Below are 24,494 nucleotides of genomic sequence, written 5' to 3' on the forward strand. Positions count from 1 at the left end.
TTTTACACACTTCCTGTTTTCATCCAACATGAGCCCTTTAACGAAGAAAAGTGGAAACAAATTTCAATATCAAGATGTTCCCCCAAAGTAATTTAAAAGCATAAAGTTTGGGGAAAATCTACAACTTCATTGTGGTTCAAAGGCATGAATACTTTTATGTTCATTGTAAGAACACACAAAAAGAGTATGAACTGACGGTTTCATAATTTAAATGGACAAAATACATCAGTGATGATGAACCTTCAGAAAAATGGAGCCGTTATGATCATCTCCAGAATTACAGATTGACACAAAACTTCAGAGTTCAGACGCAGTGGATGATTCATAATCCCACAGAATAAATATTTAATGCAGAGAATGGTGTATATATGGAATGAGGAATGGCCATGTAATGAGGTTTATTATATATTCATGCCAAGGAGGAAATTGAATATTAGATGGAATGAGAATCCAAAAAAAAGTAGAGAAGAAATGATCAAATTAAACACAAGAGGGAAGGTTTACTCTGCAGAGTACAAAACAAGGAAAAGGATATATAAATGACAGGAAGTAAATTGCTCTGAGCTACAGACCGAGAGGAAAAAAAGAAGGGTTTCTAAACCCCTTGAGAGAGAGACAGAGAAGGGAAAGACAAGTCAGTGTGTATGCGTGTATAACTCAAGCTAACCGATGTACTCCACTGTTACACATGACGATGTGACACGCTCCCAGACGACAGCACAGCTCTGAGGCCACGGAGAGCAGACCGACTCCAGACGCTCCGCAGGCTGTGAACTGACATGCGGCCGTCCTCCGACACGAGATGAAACTTTCCATCAGTCTGTACAGCTCATCCAGAGCATTGAGAGGACGCATCAGCTAGAGAAATAAAGAGATAATATAATATAATATAATATAATATAATATAATATAATATAATATAATATAATATAATATAATATAATATAATATAATATAATATAATATAATATAATATAATATAATATAATATAATATAATATAATATAATATAATAATATACATAACACAATACAATACAATATTATTTAATATAAATTGGTTAAATGTTTATATTATATTAGTTTTTAATATAGTATAATGTAATAAAATATAATGAATATGTATATATTTATATATATATATATAAATATATACACACCAATCTATATTATTATAATATTTTTCTATAAAAATCTAAAACTTCTGGCGCAGCCAAACAATCAACAAAAAAAACCTCATAAATATGAATAATGTCCTGTTTGCTTCTTTTATTCATTCTCTGGAACTACCAAATGACAATGAATGCATATAATAAATAAATCTTTCCCCGCACACTCATAAACAGAGATTTCCCATGAGCCCCTGCAGATAGAATAGTGAGTGATGACACACACCTTGTCTATGAAGGCTGCTTTGGGAGCAGAGCTGGGGGAAAGGTTTGATTTATCCAGATAAAAGGCCCTGTGAAGGAATAATATAAACGTGTTAGCGTGAGCAATAAACATACAAACAAATTCATGCATACAGAATTAGCAGAGGATGAGTGCAGTATAATTATATTTGAGATTTGATCTATGACTTTTGTATAAAAGAAACTCAGATAAAGCAATCTGAAATTATTTGACAACAACCAACACATTTATTTGGGGATTTATTTTTTAAAGGTATCCATGCAGTGCCAACATATGCCACAGGGGGCGGTAGAGAAGTTGCAAGAATTTGATGATCTCTTCTCTAATTAATTCTGTCACTGGTAACATAAAACCACTTAAATTACAAAACTCTCAGTCTGATAGTCCTGCCGAAAACAAAAAATCCCTACAATCCTGTGTTATATCACACATTCAGTGCAATCCCCTCAACACTAAGACACTGCGGAGCTTTCTGTAGTGTCAGCAGAGAGACATATTGCAACACACGTTCATTGTCAGGTAAATTAATCCACCATCTGGGGAGATATTTATTATGATGATATCCTCCACTGACGCAGCGTTAATATAACTGTTAATTAGTCAAAGATGTTAATCCATCGCGGTAGGGCCAGATGATATGGAGATGTAAAACGGGGAGATGCTTGATGCTATTAATAAAATAAAACAAATGCAGTCTCAGGTTCTCTCTCCTCTCTCTCACTCACACAAACGGCTTTCTAAAAAAATGCCGGAAAAGAAACTCACACAGGCATCGAACACAGACATACACTTCAAGCACAGCATCTTGATAAGAGCCACTTCCTGCATTATATTGAGAAAACTCTGACATTAGTGTAATAGGATGCATTAAGGGAAGTTCCTTATAAAAACGAGGGCTACCAGCTTAAGGCAATAAAAGCTCATTCCACACTCATTCCACTGATTTACTAAAGCATTTTCATCTTTATTTCATTCAGCAGCATCCAACACCTCCAGCAAGGTGTAAGCGAACACTTTTTGAGGTTAATTGCGTCAGAATTATACAACGTTTTGCACATGTGATCCTATTACTGTGGACTTTATGAAACCATCTGGAGATATTGTAACCATTTCATTCATTTAATACATTAAAGCCCAGTTTCACAGACAAAGCTTAGCTTGAGGCAGGACCATGCCTTCGCTGAATTAAGATATTTAAGTCACTTTTATAAAATGCCTTGGAAAAACAACATTTCTGGTGTGCATCTTGAAAAGAAAAACATGCCGCAGACATATTTTATGATATGTCAGAGGGGTTATTTTAAGTTAAGAAAGCTCAAACATTAAATTTAGTCATTCATTTTTATGTAATTATAAACATAACAATTCCATAAAATGTAAGCCATGGTAGTCTTTCCTGAGAAAGTTAGGACAGATTGTCTCAGCTGCATTTGGTGACTTCAAATCCCGTTAGAATCTAACAAGTCTGTGTTTTTCCTTACACTACCTCACTACAAAGAGTTATGCAGTGAAACAAGTCAAAAGAACAACAATGAATCCTGTAGTTTCGGTCGAGAAAGCAAACGTCTCTTAAACTTGGGACAAGATTTTTCACAGTTCAGCAGTTCTTTACAGGCTTGTTGATAATTAATGTGAAGAGTCACTGTAAGTGTCTTTAAGGATCCAAGGGCAACTTGCGTGCGACCACATCCATCAGCCCCACATGCTGAGCAAGTCTTCTGGTGTCTTTGATATGTTCTTTTAAGAGTGGGATTGAAAACTTGCTCTGTAAAAGCTCTTACTGTCTTACTTGACTTGGCACTTAGACTTTGGCTTAAACATTAGGCACAGACTAGTGAGAAAAGACCATCTTTTATAGAAGCAGAAAGGTTTGAATGTTTCTCAGGGCTATGGAATCACACATCATATAAAATCTGCAAAGTGACCAAAATTGAAAAAAATCGAATGAATATTAAAATCACACTTTATTATGAGGGGCTATTGAAATGTCGTCCTGTTTCTCACATACATCTTACAACTTCAAAAGCCGAGTAATATAGACAATATGGATCTTTTGAGTTTTACACTTTAGAGTTTGATAAAACTTTTATTTTTACAAAACAATATTTATTTTTTGCTTTTGTGTGTTTTTTTTATTCATTATAAGCCCACACTAATATCTACAACAGTGGTCTCCAGCATGGTGCCCGCGGGCACCTGGTAGCCTGCATGTCTTTTTTGAGGTGCTTCATGCTCAGGGCTCAACAATAAGAGCTGCACATGAATGAATCTAGGGAATCTACTGCGATCGAAGTCGGTATTTATATTAACGAAGATTTAAAAAAAGATCATATGTAATATCTGTCAAACAATGTGCATTATGCTCTGGCGAGACGGGTCGCAGCAGAGCGCTTCGCAGAATCCACTGCACTTGAGTGGGAATTTAGCGGACAATTTCTGTTCAAAATAAGTATTGCGGTCATAACGGGATGTCATAATTAGTCCGTGACAAAATGGCCCTGCAGGCCCTGCTTTAACAAATGTAAATAGTTCAAAACAAAATGCATGTGTGTAACAGTATGATGGATCCGTGTATCAGCTCTTTTAGTGAAGTTGGATGAATTTAAAGTCGAGTTTATGCAGTGTTATTTCACATTTGCTTATACAATTTCTGTACGAAAACATTGTATTTCATGTTTTTCGAACAATTTCGTATACCATTAATGCATACAAAATAATAATTGAACCACTCTAATATGCTATTCTGCGAATGGTTATGGTGGTATAACTAAGATGAAATTGATTGTAACAAAAAACATAAACCCTAGTTAAGAATTAAAAAAAGATGCATCACACTGTTTAAAGTTTGAAATTATTTTTGTATCGTATCCAACAAGTAGCCCTCCGAATGATTTTATCTATTCAGGTAGCCCTCGCATACACAAAGGTTGGAGATCCCTGATCTAAAGCATAGTCAAATTCTCATGTGGAAAGGAGAACAGTTTTGCGTAGCGCAGCCCTCATTCTTACAGTGTGACTAAAGAGTCCACTCGTTTAAAACAATAGTCCGCTATGCTCCACAATAAGTACCACGTACCAGACGGGCACACCAGCCTTTCAAGCATCACAATACCAAACAGCCACGTCTGGCTGGCTCAGGCAGCACCAGATGGAGTTGAAGATTTATGTCAGCGGATCAATCGACCATCCGCTGTTCTGTTTCACAGCAGAAACGAGAGCTCACACCAGGACTGTTCGACTGAAAAACAAACACTGCACCGAGGTAGTGTTCATGTGGAGAAGCATGAGAGCAAATTCTGACTTTAACAACAAATTTACACTTCTCAACATCCCTTCTTCAAGAACTAACAGTGTCCTACAGGACAGTGATGTCATCAAATGGTGAAAATATTATGAACAAAAACGAAACATAGATAAAAGGAAAATATATAACATGCTTGGGCTTTCTTTGTCAAGCAGCGTGAAATTCCAGCCAATGTAAAACAAAACAAAACCCCCAACTCGGCTGGATTTCTGGTTCTGGTGGGCTTTATTATGATTATGCACCGCTATTCGAGCAGACTAATTTAATCTATTAAAAACTGACAAAAGTGTTATCTATATTACAATGTGCTTTGCTGTATTTAACTGTGTGTGGTGAATGTGGGAGCCTGGGAGTCGTAACTCAGCAGTGGTCTTTCCTTTCTGGCATACTGAGCAGTAACTGATGGTCTGTGTTTTCTCTACGGGCTCTTATGTGAGACTTTAATGGAAATGCTGGATGGGATCCAAGGATGGGCCAATCTCGCTCTGCCTCTCTTCTCTGGGCCTTAAAGCAAATTGCAGCTTTTCATCTTAAACCTCGATTTTTCATCTTAAAACCCAAGAAAAACACCACTTCTTTCCCTATTTCAGAAACATTACCCAGAGTGCTTTGGGGTGTTCAGGAATGATGCACATAAGAGCATTTGCTGAATCGCAAGCTATTTTCTATTCAGTCTTAGCCACGCTGTGTGCAATCTACATACATACATGGGAAATGACATGCAAATGTTAACCTTAAGATGAAAAAATCTAATGTTTCCTAAAGGTTTTCACTATACTGATAGGTCAGATGTCAATAACTCATCTACTGCACTGTAACTTTAATAACTGCACTAACTCACCTACTGCACTGAAACTCATCTATTGCATTATTGCATCTATCGCATAACTAACTGCATCTACTCATCTATTGCACTATAACTTCAATAACTGCATTAACTCATCTACTGCACTGTGACTGTATATCTGCATCTACTCATGTATTGCACCGTACCTTTAATAACCACATTAACTCATCTGCTGCACTGTAACTTTAATAACTGCATTAACTAATCTACTGCACTGTAAATGTATAACTGCATCTACTCATGTATTGCACTATAACTTCAATAACTCATGTACTGCACTGTACCTTTAATAACCACATTAACTCATCTACTGCACTGTAACTTTAATAGCTAATGTCTGTAACTAATGCACACTCAAGTCACTTGCACTATTGTATAGTCTATATTGTTATCTGTTCATAACCTCCTGTACATTAATGTTCACAGTATATAGCCTTCTGTATATATTGTTCATAGTACATACCGATTGTCATATTTTCATAGTACATGCCCATCGTAAATTATTTTCCTAATATTGTATTCTGTATTTATTCACACTGTATATCTGCACTTGCTAATTGCACTTCTGGTTAGACCTAAACTACATTTCGTTACACTGTACTTGTATATGTGTAATGACAATAAAGTTGAATCTAATCTAATCTAATCTAAAATATTTGGTGGTTTTAAAACCCATGTGAAGTCTCTCTTAAGGTTTTTAAAACATTTTTTGTTTTTAACCCTAGTTTTCCTGAGCCGGTAAGTGATTGTCACACCCATAACAGTCTATATTGCTCATAAATGTGCACATTCAATTTTAAATATACTAACTACTTTATGTTCCATAAAGAGCCATCCCTTTTTCATTTGTTGGGTTTTATTGTTTCTGGTTTGTGCATTTTAATTCACACAAATCCTACAAAGTATGTTGTCTCAAAAACGTACAACCTTTTTTTCCACATTCATAACACATGCATTTTTCTCTCTTTAAAACCAAAAACTTGTGCATAGGCTGAGATCCTTCTAATGTCTGGACTCTATCATCAAGGGTTTGGTAAAATATAAACAGTTGACTCAATGTCTTGGCAATAAATACATTTATATTTCAAGTTTTGACTGAAAATGTCACAACCATAACACTGGAATTGCCAACACGCCATCAAGCAAATATGTTAAAATAAAAAATATAATGCTATGTCTAGCAACTAATTTTCCTAGGGACATTTTTAGAAGAGAAAGTGAGTGGCACTTGTCTTCTGTAAACTCGCCACAATGCTTTGTGTTTGGTTGCTAGGGCGTTGCTATGCGTCTAATTTGATCTGAGCGATGTCACTTAGAGAAAGTCTTAGCATTGCTTCAAATTCAATGAGAATATCAAAGTTATCACTTAAAGTCCTTAGTCTAGTTTGGCTGACATAGTGGCCATCTGTCAGTTTAGTTTGTTTTTTCGTTTGGTTTCTCTCAGCTTCAGCACTGCATCACTGCCATTATCAAAGCTGCCAGACCATCATGCCTTAAAACGGACCAATAAATCTCCAAATAGGCCTTAACCGCCACCATGACCCAATGCATGACCTCAACAAACCGCGACTAATTACAGATTCACAAACATGATGTCATACTAGCTCCCCGCTGGCATGAGAGCGTGCTTATTTAAATTCAACACAAGTCCAACAACAAACACACATTTTTGTGGCCTTCCAACAGATCCCTCAACCAATTCCAGGTCCTAAAGCAACTTCTGGATATGTGATTAGTCGAGCACTGAGTTTGCAATTACTGTCTGATAACTACAGCCATTAATCAAGCCGTGTCGTACATGAGTACATGGTACGGTAACCTAATACAGACTCAAAGAGCTCGAACAAGTTACCCGTCTGTATCAAACAACACCACATCCACATGACTCGCACCGCAGAGACGACTACAAAAAAGAAACGCTCCAATAACTGAATTAAAAACAAAGAATCCTCGGGTTTGTGGAGTTTAGATCTGAAAAATGTAGTAATGGCTTTTACAGGCAAACTAGACAAAACAAACTCACCACCAAGTGTATTTTAAGTATGCAAACATGTCAGATTAATCTAACAATTTAGAGAACTTGAAACAAAGCCTGAGCAATTTGGAAACTGGCTAGTTGGAAGCTTGTTTTATTAGAAATTCATGCTTCATCGACAGATCTCACTCCACATCAAGGCTTTAAGGCGTTTACTGTGTTTTGTATTAGAAATCTTTTATGCTACACTTTCAAGTTTTATGAAAGAATACAGAAGAGGAACTCGATATGAACTGGACATAAACGTGACTTGGAAAACACTAACAGGTGAGTCATGGATCTGAGTAAACGTGCCAAATATAGTCTAACAGCTCTAATGTATGTTCCACATAAAAAGTAGTTTGGTGAAGTTGTGGCCTTTTCTTCAAAAACATCTTGGTGTCAACTGGAATTGACATCATCTCACCGAAGACCAAATTTAAATGGCAGACGCCAGAAATTCTGTTTGCAGGGCTGTGTGCTGTTAATGTGCGTTAATGTAGAACTGGACAGCAGATACATAGAGAAAAACCGGATTCTTATAAAAGCAACACCCAACCATTAAATTGGGAGTTATTGTTTGAGCTTGTAAGTTTCAAATAGGGTTAAAATTGCTTTTTCTCTACAGTTGTGGGTCATTGCGTACCAAGTTTATAGTTTGAATAGTTTATAGTTTAGTTTGAAATGGCTCATTTCTAGTCACCTTAGGTCCTCAGTGGGAAACAAGGTTACTGTAGTTTTTTAAAGCGGCCCTGCAATGATTTGTCATGCATTCTGACTTCTTTACAATGTTTAATGTGCTGTCTTCTAATGCTTATCATGGTCAAATTGTCAAAAAGCAAGTTAGGCGTATTACGTATAATTTTCTGTGCTTGATACAGTGATCGTACAGGTTTCATAAAGTTTTTTTTCGAACATATAATACTGTTTTGCAAAAACCTTTATAAGTCCTTTATTGGACAATTCTCCTGGAAAAGCATGCGGCACGGCCACAGGAAAGCAGGAGAAGGAGCATGCACAGAAGTCACATAAGCAGGACCAGGAGAGAGAGAGCATACGTTCGCAAAGTTCAGGTGTTTGTTTGTTCTCTGCATTTGGGTGATGAATGTTATATAAATGGTGGATATAACACTGGATTTGGGATATCGTTTTACACTGATATATAGCGCTAAAAGATGACGGACATTGACAGCATGTGTTGAGTGAAACCGATGTCTGTGTTTGTTGACAACGGGTGCACTCATGCTTTGGTTCGGTCTACCCTACCCCCCCACACGAGCCGAATGTTTTCGGAAACAATCGTAAAGCTGTATCTATCTATTATAAATGTGATCAAACTTAATACTCTTTGAAGATACAAAGTATGCAGTACTACTCTTCAGGTACTCAAGATTGATAAGAGTTTGGCAGAAACACCTTGTGTTTAAGACTAAAGGGGCGTTCATATTATAACGATAGCTATGACTATAATTTTTTTTTAAATCATTATTCATTTAGGAGCATAGTGCGGGTCACATCACAACTATAACGATAAAGATACAGAGAATGATATCGTTGGGATCAGTTTCAGAACAAATTTTTTCCAGCTGAAGAACAATAAAGGCGCACCTTTAATGTTTAGCTATTGGTGATCGCAAAGTGGGTTTTATGTCTGAAAAGACTATAGCGATTGGAAATCCATATTTTGGAGAGAAGACGTTTGGCAAATTAATATAAAAGCTTCAGCAACAGATCATGTACAGTACATTTATTTAAGTGATTGGGAACAAAGCAGCGAGCAGAATCAAAGTAAACAAAGTTAGTGTTATTGTCTGCTGGTGTGGATGCAAATATAGTTATAGTTACAGTTAACGTTATATATTATCAATATGTGAACTGCCCTTAAAACTAAAACTATTAAAACATTTTTTTTAATTAAATCATACTAAATTTAATTTGGAAAAACTACAACAAGAGAAATGTTGACTCAACAATAAACAGAAGTTAAGGCAATACAATTATTAACTGAATATAAATAAATACCAAAACTGACATTAAAATCATTTAAATTTACATCACAATATCAAAATGAAATATAGAGATCATAATGATAATAAATTAAAAATAAAATTCTATAAATAACAAAATAACAAAACAAAATAGCTAAACCTTAATTAAATACACAATAAAAACTTAAATAAATAAGTTAAATCAAAACTAATCCAAAATGTCAATAAAACTAAAATAAAAATGTAAAAAATAAACTATAAACTATTCCTGGTGGGAATCCCCTGTTAAGTAGGGTCTCTCTTTCTCGCTCATAAGGTATTTTTTCCTACTCTTTAATTTTTCACCCTCTAAATACTACTAAAACATGCCACAGGAAGATCTAAATAATGATAAACATACTTTATAACTTATTGTGATTTTCTTTTTAGGTCAAGAAGCTAAGCACTAAGCCAATTCAGTATAGAAACTTGCCAGGAATTATTGGTCTGGTCTTCATAAAAATCAATCTTCTGGGTGACGTAGCTCAGCAGTTAGTGATCTTGTAAATGAAAGGTTGCTGGTTCAAACTCTGAAAGGGGTTACATTATACAGCTGACACGATTCTGACATTACGTAGGGCATTTATCTCCTACATGCTCTTGGAGGACAGTGTTGGTGATGTCAGATGGAACTGTTCGTACAGTCTCTTGTGTCAGTATTTAAGCATGGTATTCGCAGTTTGGTCTATGCTGCTTTTATGCTATGGGATGGTTTTAGGGACCTCATCATACATGACAGATACACTTAACAACAATCTACAGATAATAGATCACTTCTCAAATCACACCATTTTGACATATCAGACATGCACAGAGATACAACAATATGTGGTTGGTGCTTCAGAAGTTTTTGTGGAAGGACGGATGCTAGGATTTTGTGGCAAGACCGCTGAATCAACCTTCTGGCTATGTTCAGATAAGCATGAACAGTCATGTCAGAAGTAATGTTCTGTATATCACAATTATACAATAACACACAAGTCATTTCATCCGAATAGAGTTTTATGCATGTAAGCATACTTATATCAAAATTATGCTGAATAACAAAAGGTCGGCCTAGCATCTTCTACATAGAGTCAGCTGCTTATCCATTCTTTTGGGCGATTATGGGTGAGCTATATCAGGTTGTATAAGTGCATGTTTAGGTCTTGAGTGTAGGTGGACATGGATCACTTTTGTACTTTTGTACTGTATATACGTAGTCTACAAATGGTGGAGACACAGAGGCTGCATATTGAGCATAGTGGGTATAAAAAATGGCCAGGATTAAGGGTCTGGTCTTTGTCAAAAGCAACCCTGGATTGATGTAATGGTAAAGGATCTGGGATTTGCAAATGAAGGTTGCAGGTTCAAACCCTTTAAAGGCTTATCCTTAAGCTGTCTCCAATGTACCCTCAAGCAAGGCACGTAACCCTTGATTGCTCCAAATAGCTCTATAGCAGTATTGATTCAATTCTGCATTTCAATGATGTCAGACAGTTTCAGGATTGATTCTGTAAAATACTAAACTCAACACTGGCAGTTGAGACCGAAGCACAAAAAACACACAGTCTGCTTTATTACCCAGTGTGACTTGAGCAGGGATTCTCAAACATTTAGATTTATTGTCCAGAGCAATATTTGTTGTCAACACACACGCATGCACTGCATAAACACACACACACAAACATACAATCCTACCAAATAAAACATCCTGGAGATTGCTACATCTATAAAGTTTTCATTTTCTTATTAGAAAATATTATAAAAAGATGATTAAAAAAGTTGTTATAAAAAACAAATATGAAATAAAATATGAATTGCAATGGTTTTATTTTAATTACTGCTTGTTTTTTTCTTAAAGAGAGGACAAAAGAAATCATTTTAGATTTGAACTTTTTTAGAAATTAATTTTAGATAATAAAGTATTATTGATATATATTTGGAGCTCTGGTGTGCCGACTTTTTTTAGTACTTTGGTTTTTCTTAGTAGAAATTTCTCATCTTCAAAAAGTAATCTCGTCCCCCTCTTGGAAGTGTTGAGGCACATTGGACGCTATCCCATAAAAGCAACGGGAGCTGACAAGCTGTCAGATTTAAACAGTTAAAAGAAACGTGATCTGGGCGACTCTTATCAAGTTTAAGGGCTGTAAGATTTCAAAATTCATACTACATACCAAGACAACATGCTTCTTTAAGGTTGATAAGCAAATATAGTACATACTTTGTGTACATGTGCATTCTGACAATAAACTTAACCAGCTTACATCTGCTGCTCATTACACCACGAGGCCACTTTATTCATTTAAACTTCATCAGCACTGTTTTTCCTAATAACATCCTATGTCTCAACACCCTGAGCTGGACCACCTGCCAGACCTTTCAACACTACACCTGTATAAAAACCACACAAAACCAGAGAAAAAACACAAACCATGGGATAAATACACTCATTCAGTAAAGCAGGTTAACTGTCTCTACTAGTTCCACATGGATAATTCAAACATGGATAATTCAAACATGAGCTTGAGTCTGGGATAGCTACTTGTTAAAGTCCCACTTGCTGAACAGCTAAAACTAGCCTGTAAAGGTCTAACTGGTCACAGCTGGTTTAGATTTGTCTCCCAGTCTGGTTTTATCTGGTTGCCCAGTCTGGTCCTTAGTTGGTTTAGATGGACCAACCTGACAAAACGAATGACCATCCAAGCTGGTTCTAACAGCAGGGATTCCTCTCTCTCTTTCCACAACAATTAAATGTTCTGTTTTACAATAATGGTTATAAATAAAAGAAGGTACAAATGAAACATGGTTAGCATTATAAAGACTTGGAACAGTCTCATTGTCATATCAATGTCGTCTCCAATGACATTTTGAAAAACAAGCGGATTTGACTTTTCTCGCTAAGTGGCCACATTTCACATTCAGTCAATAAGAATGTATCAAGCGTGGTTAAAAATGCCAATAATAATGCTTAGTTAGCAAAAGGCCAGGAAAGGGTTTCTGGAGTATGCCATTCTTAATGGAAGATATAGAGACTTATAAGAAATGTCAATACGCCAAAGAGCGCAGACAAGTCAGCATGATATTGGCAAGCATAAGCTGAACATGGTTAGGACATAATGAGACTATAACTCTTGTAGATGTGATAACTTCTCATCAGCCAGTACACCACAGGCTTGCTTTCATTTAAATCCCAACAGTCATTTATTCCTATGGCAAACGTTACTTGAGGATCACAATGAAACTTGCCAGACCTTGGCAAATCCCCTAAAAGACTTAAACATACAATAATAAACACAGAAACACGATGAGAGTGAAAACTCAAAAAAATAACAGTTTGAGATCTGAAACTGTCAATTTCTTGAACGTTTATCAACCAAAAACTCTATAGCCAGTGAGAAGCAGATTTTTGCTTAGACCAATCAAAAGACTATTTGGTCATTCTTGAGGAAAACAGTCAATGGTTTTCCAACATTTCTTAACATCTCCCAAAATTCACCTCCGACGTCTCATCACGAAATACAACAACTTTACCCTTCACCGTGAAGGAGAGAAAGCGTGTCGAGCTGAAGTTTGATTGACAGGTGAAGTGGGCTTACCGCAGTCTCTTGTAGTACTGCTTGACCTTCTCCAGAGATCCAGCATTGATTTGGGCTTGATACTCCTCTACTGACACACTGTCTCGATAGTAGTATCCCTCCATGCTCTCCAAAGCTACAAACGAAACATGATGTAAAGCTTTGGGTTCTCTCTTCATACATTTATTAACAATACAGTTATTGGCCACATTATCATTCGATAAAGAATAGAATGATTCAACGACAAGAGCAAAATTCTGCATTTCTTAGGTATGCATCGAGCTTACCACAAACAAAGCTTACCCTGGGTGAACAGGACGGGGTAGATTTTAAAGTTGCCACCGTGCCTCAGCCTCTGGGGTAACTGCTGGAAGTAAAATGCCTCGAGGTAAAAACAGACTTTCAAAGCCTGCCGCGTGCCCTCGACTTGATACGAGATGGGCATGTCTGGGGAGAAAAAGACAAAGCCATCAGTACGAGGGAGATGGAGAACGGTCTATAAATAAAATATTTTCTGCAAAGTCTTGGGCCTGAAGTGACTTTCTGACTACTAAAGTTAAGAATACTAACACTATTAGTATAATATAATGTATAATATGATATTATATGATATAAACTTTAGAAAAATTTAAAACAGATAATGACAGTTTCAGCGGTAACAATAGGTTATGTGGCCCAAACTTAACGTCCGAACCTCTGCAAAGAATCTATAATTGAGTAGCTTTAATTTAATTGAATACAATTAATATACAAAAAATATGAAGATAATTTAATATAAATTAAAAATACAATAAAAGGTTATATCATAACCAAAAAAGCAGAACGGAAGTTAACTCTACAGTAAAATACACTAGATTATTAAAATGGGAACTGACTAGCAACAAGCGGCTCTCCTTCAAACTGTCGGAAATAGAAGGTGACCTTTTCCAAGTCTATGAGAGCGACCTGTGTATCTTCCAGCATTGCCTGCTCATCCGTCTAAAGGATAAAAGAAAAGTACAGAAGCAACAAAAAGTTACTTAAACAAAATTTACCCTAAATTCAAATTACATTCATATTTACATCTACAGCACTTTTCACAGCTTTGCTTTACTGCAGATGCACAGCACTGGAAAAAAAAAAATGATATAAAAAAACATGAAAATAATAAAAAAACATGGTATTAAAAATCAACTGTTCAAATCTTGATGTGTTCAGGTATACTGTCTATACTGTATAGAATACAGTGACAGCTTCCAGTTGGGTGAAGGTGAACGAGCAGAGAGATTCATAATTTCTTTATGCTTTGCCCTCTGTTTCATCCATTCTGAAGTTCATCTGCCCGCGCACACACAGACACACACACACAGTAGGCCCATGGCTGAGAACCATCCGCAGACAAATCAGAACAAGTCTGATGTGGGAATCATGGGACCACTCCTCATCTGAAAGCAACACCTCCATATCACACGTGGGCTGACTGTCTCTGAGATTCCCATGTGCAAGATGCCACAATCCTTTCATCTGGGGGCCTACAAAGCTGCCAAGGCGTATCATATCAAGAAATTACCTCCGGGTTACTCTCAGCTGGCTGTTCTGTCTCCTGTGGGTGTATTCAGAGGTGGAGGGGGCAGAGCATCAGTACTGAGGAGATACGACTGATGCCTCAAACGATGGGAATGTTTAAATTACATGCAGGTTTAGTTTATATGACTCCCAGCTTCACTATACACAGATTGACTACATGCTTGATTTAATGTGCGTCTAACCCTGCTGGGAAATTCAGGAAAGATGTTGAAACATATTACATGGTCGTACAAGACCAGCTGAAGGTGGTCAAGCTAATTTTTGACACAGCTGCAAACAAGTAAAATGCTAAGCTCTGCATGACACGCTTCCTCCAAACCACCTTCTTGCCTTAAGACAATCCAAGTAAGAAATATATAAATTTTCCATTCATAAACTGAGTGGAAATACATATTTTACATAAAAAACAATCCCAGACAAACAAATGAAACAATCTAGAAACAATCACATCCAGGTAAAAAACAGCCAAATAAACTTCACAAGACATGACAATCCAGCATCATCCCTGGGTTTCTCAGCCAAATCGTAAGTGTATGAGGAAAACACGCATAGCCAAAGTCATCAATTCAGTAAGACAATAAACTTGACAGTCAATGCACAGACACGGCTTTGACCTTGCGTCTTGTTGCGGTAAACACAAGCAGATGTAATCTGCAGGGAGCGGGACAGTAAAACAAAGAAAGAAATTCACAATGCAGTACACGGCACAGGTGTGAAAGCTGGGGGTGTTTTCTGTGTAATGTACACGTGTTATCTCACTTATTACAGAAGAAGTGCGGAATAATGAAATTCAGGTCAAATGTTAGCGATTCTGTCATTAAAGGTGTTGTGTGAAATATTTAGGAGGATCTATTGACAGAAATGAAATATAAAATACATAAATGTCTTAAGAGGTGTGTAAAGACCTTACATAATGAAGCGTTAAGTTTTTAGTATCTTAGAATGAGCTATTTCTATTTACATACACAGCGGGTCTCCTTACATGGAATTCGTCATGTTGTTTCTACAGTAGCTCTAAACGAACAAACTGCTCTACAGACAGATTTCATAAATAGGTTATCTCCTTCGGCAAGGAAACAAAAACATGAAGACATGTTAATCCTGTGTCAGCCACGGTAGTGCTTCTTGAGGGGGTAGTGAGCCTTTGGTTGCAATTTGCAACCTCACCAATAGATGGCGCTAGAATCTCCTCAATGCTCCTTTAAAGGACCTCATCATCACAATAAAAAATAATTCAATGACTCGAAATCTAAGTGGATTGGACCATTTGAGATACACACACACACACCTCATCAGTTGAATTTAATGGTAATGCAGAAGCAGTAAACAGACTACAGTTAAGATAATGGACTTTTGTTTATGCTGGGAAGTTTCGCCTCCAGCTGATTGGCCGAGGCGGGTACTTACCAAATTTGGTGAGAGTAGTGATTGGAAATGAAACAGCAAACCAGCAGAGGAAATCTGCTCCAGCCAGCCGCGACTGGCCTCCTGGGCTTCGCTCTCAGCACCGAGGGACTGATTCAACACGGCCAACAACTGCTCTGAGAAAGAACAAACCGCTGCTACTAGACTTTGACTGAACACCATGTCTCTCCTCAACTGGATCTCTGAATCTGAGAGAGAGGAAGTGTTCAATTAGTGTACGGTGAGGTTAAATCTATAGAATTAGCTTTTGAAAAGCTCTTAACCTACTGTCATCTCATTCATAGTCAATGAAACTCTTTTTAATATCTCTGACTATGTGAATGCATATTATGTTTAGTCATGAAAATGTTGGAAAAATAAAAAGAACAGCCAGCATGTTTCCAAAAACCTGAGCTTTAAGTGATACTTCAGGAATGAATCAAGCATGAATGCATGAAGCACCGCGTTCTTAAATTCTGTCATTATTTACTCACCCTCTTCAGAAGATATTTTGAAGAATGTCGATAAACAAACAATGGGGGTCCCCATTCACTTCTATTGTAGGGACACAAAACCAATGCAAGTCAATGGGTGCCCTCATTCTTTGGTTACCAACATTCCTAAAAATATCTGATTTTGTGTTCTGCAAAAGTAATACAGGTTGGAAATAACAAGAGGATGAGTAAATGTTGACAGAATTTACATTTTTGGATGAACTATCCCTCTAAGCAATGGTCTAAAAATCTTTGATGCGGAACTATCAAGTAAAATCCGCCTTTAAACCATCCAAAGGCGCATCAAACTACCTTCTCATTTCCCAATAAGATCGTGGCTTTCTTTATTCCCCGGCTGAATGTTATTTGCATTTTTTCATTATAACCTTGAAAAATGTGGCTTTTCATTACATTTATGTTTCCTTAAGGGGATTACACAAGGCCCTGAAGACTGTTCACGTGGATCATTTTTCCCAGAAAGATGCCGGGCAGCCTGTGCAGGTGTGACAGAAGTGCTGTGTGGTGGAATTCTGAATTGAGTGTAATTTATTCAGGGTGACCTCAAAGGACTGCCCACTGTTCGGTGTGACAGATTACAGCACATAAACTTTGAATAAGAGCGTGGGGGGAAATACTGTAAAAAATGCCTATTCCATATGCTTTGTGTGTATTTATAGTATATTCATAATATGTGCAATCTGGAGGTGAACGCGGTATAATTGACACCCACCTGTGTACTGCAGTAACACCAAAAGCAGCCGGGTTTTCACCTCTGGAACAATACAGACAGCAAAATTAATGAATACCATCCAATCTGTTTCCTTACATTTGCTTTAGTGTGGTGTGGGGATCCCTAGAATGAATATGATGCCACTATTTGGACTCTACAAGAGGACAAAGTGTTAAAAAGCATTTTTTTCGGCCATTGGTGGCAACAGAATAAATAGCTGGATGTTCATCCTCTCCCCTCTATAAACTTCAGCAGCGTGTGCTTAAATGATTCCCTCCACCAGCGCTTCAAGCACTATCGAGAGCCGCTCAACAGCGGTTGTTTTTGGCCGGTCTTGCGTGTGTTTGTGCGTGTCTGTTTTGGAACCACTGACCTTCCGCAAACTTGGCGATGGAGTGTGTAAGAGCTTGGACGCTGCTGGGCAGATTCCATGGATCCTGCTTGACGTGAAGCCGCAGTTTCATGGTGCAGTTGAGTTTGGGCTCCATGTCCTGGTGGAACTCTGTCCAAAAACAATAACAGAACGGTTCGACTCGGAACGCGCACAGCGGCGGTCAAACAAACATCGCCAACAAAGACAAACAGATAACTGCCGTCTGTTTCACAACTGAGAAACGCACATGTATGATCCAATGGAATAAACATGTTATACACTGGCCATGAAAAAATGAGAACATTTTAATTATTTCAATTTCAATGCAACTGCTCACAAGGTCATTTTTGGTGGATTTATTGAGTTTAAAGAGGTGTCCTTATATGCTTTTGTCTTATTTTAAAATACACAAGTATTGTTTGATTTAGATTATATTCATAATATGTTTATATATATTTATATTGATCCTTTACAGCACACTGCACAGATTGTAAAAGTGTTAACGCTCGTCACCACGGCGATGACGAAATGGTGTGATTCGGTTCAAAGATACACACATGATCTTTCTCACACACCTATCCGTTTCCTTTCGAGGAAAAGGATGAAGGGCGATGACTTGATTTAACATCATTTCATTCACTTTAGAGATTGTGTAAAAATTTCCTTTGAGCTCTCAGTGGTGATGTGAAATATTTTCAGGAATTTGAGTAAGATGAGATCAATGATGCTGATTTATGGATTTCAAGGACAGAGTAAAAAGCTGCCATTTTAAAATAGAATATACACAAAATATAACTGTATATGTATATGAGCAGTACTGTATGGTATGAAAATCATGATATCTACATTGTCTATACAGTACTGTAATGTACTAGTAAATACATTCAGTCAAGGTCACAGCCTTATACTTCGGCATGGTTTAATCTTGGTGGACATCAATTCTAAACATTGCATCTTCCGTCAACACCTGACCGATGAGTACTGACTTCTATTTCTTTTCTACTCGTTCTATCCCTAAAAAAAAACGTGGCTTTGTATACTGCATTGGGCTATATGAGACCAGTTTTAATTGCGCATATGCTTTTTGTTGTTCTTATGTTGTTCCAATTACTTCATTGTTTACCTCATTTTATAAGTCGCTTTGGATAAAAGCGTCTGTTAAATGACTTAATGTCAAATGTAACACAAGTGTCTTCCATTATTTTGTAGTAGGGTAGGGTGTTGATATTTGACACAATGAAATAAAAAAAAACTAAAATCAGACTATAAACATGATCCATATCTTCATGAATCTAATGTTTTTATCATCAGAAAATAATTGACCTAGACAATCTTGAAGAATCAAAGTCCTCGTGTCTCTGAATTTAAGTGCCAAAGTGACCTGGTCGATCTGGATAATCTAACATCGTAATGTCTTAAATTCCGAGAGAGGAAGTGTCCCAGACGATCACAACGAATCTAATTCTCCAGTGTCTTTGGAAAGGAAGTGTCCTAGACTACAGGTATCTCCAGTAGTCCAGATAAAATGAATTGAACAGATTTGATTAGGACGATTCACAGTAAAGGACAAAGCTGAGGTTGAGGCAGTTAATCACACAGCCAGGAGGAAACCCCCACCTCTAGCCAAACATCCTTATACTGTACCAACCACCCTTGAGATGTAAAACACAGGCATAGATTTATATCACTACTGTAGAGCAGGATGGACTAGCCACACATCATGGTTTCTGAGACGTGTTAGAAAAATTAGGCTCATGAACATTAGCCTTTGGGTTTTCTGTGCAGTAGTGCACTGGTAACATGTAAATGGATTGAGTATTTTGTGCAAAAGACAGATGTCACTGTAAAACAAAAGGAAATAATACCTTGAAGTCCTCGTCCTGGAGTGAAACATTTAGTCTGCTCGAATGCTCGTACAACAGTGGCCCCTTTTAACAAACTGGTGATGGACTCCACCTGCAAAAAGTAAGTAAAAGCAGCGCTCAGTCCCAAAACACCACAGGAAATGAACGTGGGTGTCAGTCTACATCTTTAAATAGCTGAGCAAGCAAAATGACTCTACAGTTAATCTTGGTAAAAAAGCACGTCTGTGTATTCTATAAAATAATTTAGTTTCAAAATATTCCCAGAGGCAATAGCAGACCTAAAGCGATTAAGAAAGCAAACACAAAACTTGAACTCCCACCCTGTGAACTGGAAAAAATATGTATTGCATGTGAACTGGGAGTGTCACGCCCCCAGAAACCAGAATGCTATAAAAACAGCAGCCGAAGAGGACCCAGAAAGCACATTATCTGGTTTACTGGATTGAGACGCCCCCATTAAACAATCTTGAGATAAAGACATTAGCAGTTGTGCATCATTTAAGGACCTTGAAAGGGATTCTTTACCAAAATTGAAAATTCTGTCATACATTACCCTAACCCTTGATCCAAACCTAGATATATGTCTTTGTTTAGATAAAGACAAAGAATGATATTTGGATGTTATTAACTGAGATTTATGGGGCACCATTGACTACCATTATAATAGTTATCAAAGGTGCCCCTGAACTGAACTTTTTCCTAAATTCTTCTAAATATTTTCTGTTGTGTTCTGTTCTGTTGTGTGTATGTAGTCAATGGTGCCACAGAATCTCAATTGATAACATTCTACCGAATGTTTATTTTTGGTTCAACAGAACAAAGACATTTACGCAGGTTTGGAACAACTTGAGGGTGAGTAATTGATGACAGCATTTTCATTTTTGGGTGAACTATCCCTTTGACCTGGTTTGGTGTTAGAATGGTCAAAGGTAAAGTCTCTTAAGAGTCACTTATTAATTATTTATTAATGTTATAAAGTTTTCAATCCAAATTAATGAACCTATCAAAACCAACTAAACTTAAAGATGCAATCTGTAACTTTTTTCTAGTTAAAATAAACAAAACGTGTTTTTTAAAACATACGCCGATTTGCAAATCTATGCTTTAAATAAAGATTGAAAGCTAAGCTGTCAGGTGCGATTTTGTGGAAAATGTCAGTTAGACGTCATCAGACTTTAAAAATGTAAATATATTTCTGTAAAATAACATACAATTTTATGTTTCAAAAGATTACCGAAGTAACGGATTGTACATCTCAAATTAGAAACGTAAAAAATGTAAAAACAGGATGTAAATGGTTTTCTTGGCTTTGACATACACACACCTGACTGAACAGATGCTCCAGGAAGCCGTGCAGTTTCTTCTGTTTGTCGTGAGTTATCCACGCGCTGGCTGGAAGCTCATCTCCTGCATGAGTGAATTCCAGACATTTTCTTTTAGACAAAAAATCACATACTGAAGTCATTCATATACTATTGTATTAGTGTAGTGATTTACAATTTGTAATGAAGCACAAGTATCTCCTCAAACAACATTCCACAAACTCTCCAGTCTTTCTTTCTCTCCATCTGTTATGCATTTAGAATTAAATGGCTGTAAATTTGTCCTTGACTATCTTTGGACAGGTACTGACTGAATGTCTAACTAAGTGTGAAATGTGCAAGTAATACACAGTGAAAAGAGATGAAAATCCATTTGAAAGCCATATATAAACTCATGCCAAATGTGATTATAGTCCCGTTCCTCTGTGTTTTGGAGGGTTTATCGGGGGAGAGGACTAGCAGGGTCATGGCAGATGCGTGTGAGATGATGTCTGTTTGAATTACCCGAGTCCATCTCGTCACTGTGCACGTAAGAGCTGCAATGACTGCTGCAGATGCTGGTGAAGGAAGCGATGGAGTTCCTGTTGCTGTTACAGTCACTGTAAACAAACAGCCAAACATTGACATGTTATTAACAAAGAATCAAACCATCTTACCAGATTCCAAAGTGCTGCTGTAAAGTTTCAATAAAGTCGAAGCTTCTGTAAACAAAATTTGCGATCTTTGTCTTGACTGCACCAATTAGGCCTATTCACATAACCGCAAAACAATGCATTCTTATGGACCTATTTTACAATGGAAACAAACATTTGTCTAATAAAAGATTTTGTTTTTGAGATTCGTTTTTTTACTCAGACTGGTAGAGAAAATAAAATCAAAGAACCATGATGTTTTGGGTGATATTTGTGGAACAACAGAAAAAATGACATAGTGTATGAAAATGTAACACTACATGTTTACACTATATATATTTAACCTATATATACCATCACACATTTTTTACTTTTTATATATTTATTTATTTATTTTTCGTTTTAGTTATTTACTTCTAAAAATCTACACCAAGAAAATGTTTATAGAGACACTTTATTTGGACCCATACAGAACACTGATATACAATCATATAGAAATATGAAAATTGCCTATATATATTAGAATATTTCTTAATTTTTTCATTACATTGTACTATGAAGTATATATAAAGTAAAAATACTTAAAGATGCTCAAAATTAAAAAAATATTTATAATAAAAGAAAGGGATATGTTGGCACAGTTCTATTTTATCAAAATTAAAATGGATATTTTATTTTTATTTTTCATTGGTGACTGGTAGAAATTACTGGTAGAAATCATACTGGTAGAAAAAATGTAATCACAAAACCATGAGGGGACATTTGTAGAACAACAGACAAATATATATTAACATACAATATGAAAATTACACTATACTACATATATTTACACAATTTTAATTACTTAATTAATTTTTTTTTAGTATTTTACTTTATGAAAATTATGAATCCATTTTTATGAATCCCTTTTAAGTCATCCATATTTTTTTCCATTTTGTTTTTAATTTTTTGTAATTTAGGCCCGGTAACCACAACTTTAAAATTGCCTGATAATAACTTCTTTATAGTTACGTCTTAATAATATCATCTTTTCCATCACAAAGTGAATTCTCACAATTTATGTAATACATCATTACATTTGTTTGGTTCTCTTATTTGATTTTATTTAGTTTTCATTAATGTGACTATAAATAAACACCTGTAGGAGTCCCTGTTGCTGATGGTGTCGTGACCCGAGTCCTCCTGCTCTTCTCCAGCCACATTGAAACACACTTTCTTGCCATTGCGTTCGCTTTTCTCGCTCTCGCTTTCAGCTGAGATGTAGCTCTCGGTGGGCTTCCCTTCAGAACCAGTGGGATGTGTGATGGACGAGAGTAAACTGTGAGAGAGACAGATTGTGAGACAGACAGAGAGGAAGAGTGAGAGAAAGAGACATGATAAAAAAAAGGCAGTTCATACGAATTCCACTCAGCTTCAAAAGACCTCGCATCCACCGATCGTCTCTTGCACAAAAAAACGGCACAATCCTTCTCAAACAGCAATCTTCAATCTGAATGGTTTGCTATATTTCTTTAGTTTTTCACAAAAAAGACATTGTTGATAGTCAAAGATCAGGCTACGTGAGAATAATCACAGATTAATCTATGCAAAATAAAAATAAAAGCCTCCAGAAATGCCTGATTATAACTTGGGAAAGACATTTGACATTATGACCTTGCGGCCCCAGCAGCAAAAACACACCGCCACATTTTAAAACCCATCTCAGCCTCCAAGCATACTAACATTACTCTACATGAAAACCCATTTTGGGAGGACTGGCCACAGAGCTGTAATATCATCAAGATGTGTGGCGTGAGAGGCCGACCACAGCCAAACAAAATCAGAACCTGTTTGTGTTTGACTTCCACACAACAACATGAGGAAGTTAGAGGTCCTACGAATATGAATAACATCAAAACAAGCCGACAGCTGTATCAACAATCATTACTGCATGAAATCAGTTCCTCTTCTGGAGAACGGTGATGAAAATGTTGAAAAAGACACCGTGTTTGGACATATATAAAAATTACATAGACACTTCACACTATATAGGACATTGTGTTATATAGCACTTAAAGTGGTTCTTTGCTCGTAGTCATAGAGGAACCACTTTTAGTGCTATATAGCACCATATTTTGGTGCTTCAGTGGTTCTCCAGAAGTTCTTTGGGGTGGCCGAGGTGCTATACATCACTGGAAGTGGGCAGTGTTTACATTTTACGAAGTGGTGTATAGTTTATATAGTTTAAATATTAGAATATACATTATTATTTTAAATATATTGAACTATATATATATATTTGAATAAATATTATTATTTTAAATATATTGTACTCTCTCTCTCTCTCTCTCTCTCTCTATATATATATATATATATATATATACATATATACATATATATAAACGAAGAGTCTTTTTTCAAAATGAGATAACTCAGTTTTTAACATTTTTCAAAAATCATGTTTTTTATTAAGTTATTAGTTTTTATTGTGTTTAATGGTGTATTTCTTGAGTTATTCTTGATATTAATTGGAATGTACAATAAAAAACATGATTTTTTAAAATAAATAGTTATCTCATTTTGAAACCAAACTCTTATATATATATATATATATATATATATATATATTATTGTCAAAGGTTTGAAAAAAGTTTTCCAAAGATTTTAATATGTTGGCACAATTATATTTTTGTCTATTGTGCCAAGATATCAATTTCTGTCTTCGGAAAAACAAAACAAAAAATATAAATCATTTTATATTCCAGTATCTAATATAAACATTAATTTTTTCTGACGAAACTCACACATTTTTTTGCAGAAATGTGTTATATATGAAAATGCATGAATATTTTATTTGTGGTTAATATATTTGACCATGTATCAGATTTCTGTATGGGAAACCACCTTATGTTGTACACAGCTTCTCAGGCAACAGTTTCGTTTAGTGCCCCTCTTGTTTCTTGTAATG

At 36.3% G+C, this 24,494-nt stretch overlaps 1 protein-coding gene across 2 annotated transcripts in view; it reads right to left on the reverse strand.

Annotated features, from left to right (window-relative positions):
* The window catches only part of prex2 (phosphatidylinositol-3,4,5-trisphosphate-dependent Rac exchange factor 2), a 98,490-nt gene that overhangs the window by 12,816 nt on the left and 61,180 nt on the right, over nucleotides 1-24,494 (reverse strand). For both annotated transcript variants that reach the window (XM_056738074.1, XM_056738073.1), the window contains exons 26-37: nucleotides 22,686-22,865; nucleotides 21,420-21,514; nucleotides 20,918-21,000; nucleotides 19,594-19,684; nucleotides 17,729-17,857; nucleotides 17,356-17,397; nucleotides 16,135-16,340; nucleotides 14,037-14,139; nucleotides 13,465-13,608; nucleotides 13,183-13,297; nucleotides 1,395-1,461; nucleotides 668-858 (exon numbers count right to left, since the gene is read on the reverse strand). In XM_056738074.1, coding sequence (XP_056594052.1) covers nucleotides 668-858; nucleotides 1,395-1,461; nucleotides 13,183-13,297; nucleotides 13,465-13,608; nucleotides 14,037-14,139; nucleotides 16,135-16,340; nucleotides 17,356-17,397; nucleotides 17,729-17,857; nucleotides 19,594-19,684; nucleotides 20,918-21,000; nucleotides 21,420-21,514; nucleotides 22,686-22,865 — 1,446 coding nt within the window. The remainder of the gene's footprint in view (nucleotides 1-667; nucleotides 859-1,394; nucleotides 1,462-13,182; nucleotides 13,298-13,464; nucleotides 13,609-14,036; nucleotides 14,140-16,134; nucleotides 16,341-17,355; nucleotides 17,398-17,728; nucleotides 17,858-19,593; nucleotides 19,685-20,917; nucleotides 21,001-21,419; nucleotides 21,515-22,685; nucleotides 22,866-24,494) is intronic.

Source organism: Triplophysa dalaica, chromosome 23 (genome assembly GCF_015846415.1).
Source record: "Triplophysa dalaica isolate WHDGS20190420 chromosome 23, ASM1584641v1, whole genome shotgun sequence".
In the NCBI taxonomy this organism is placed as follows: domain Eukaryota; kingdom Metazoa; phylum Chordata; class Actinopteri; order Cypriniformes; family Nemacheilidae; genus Triplophysa; species Triplophysa dalaica.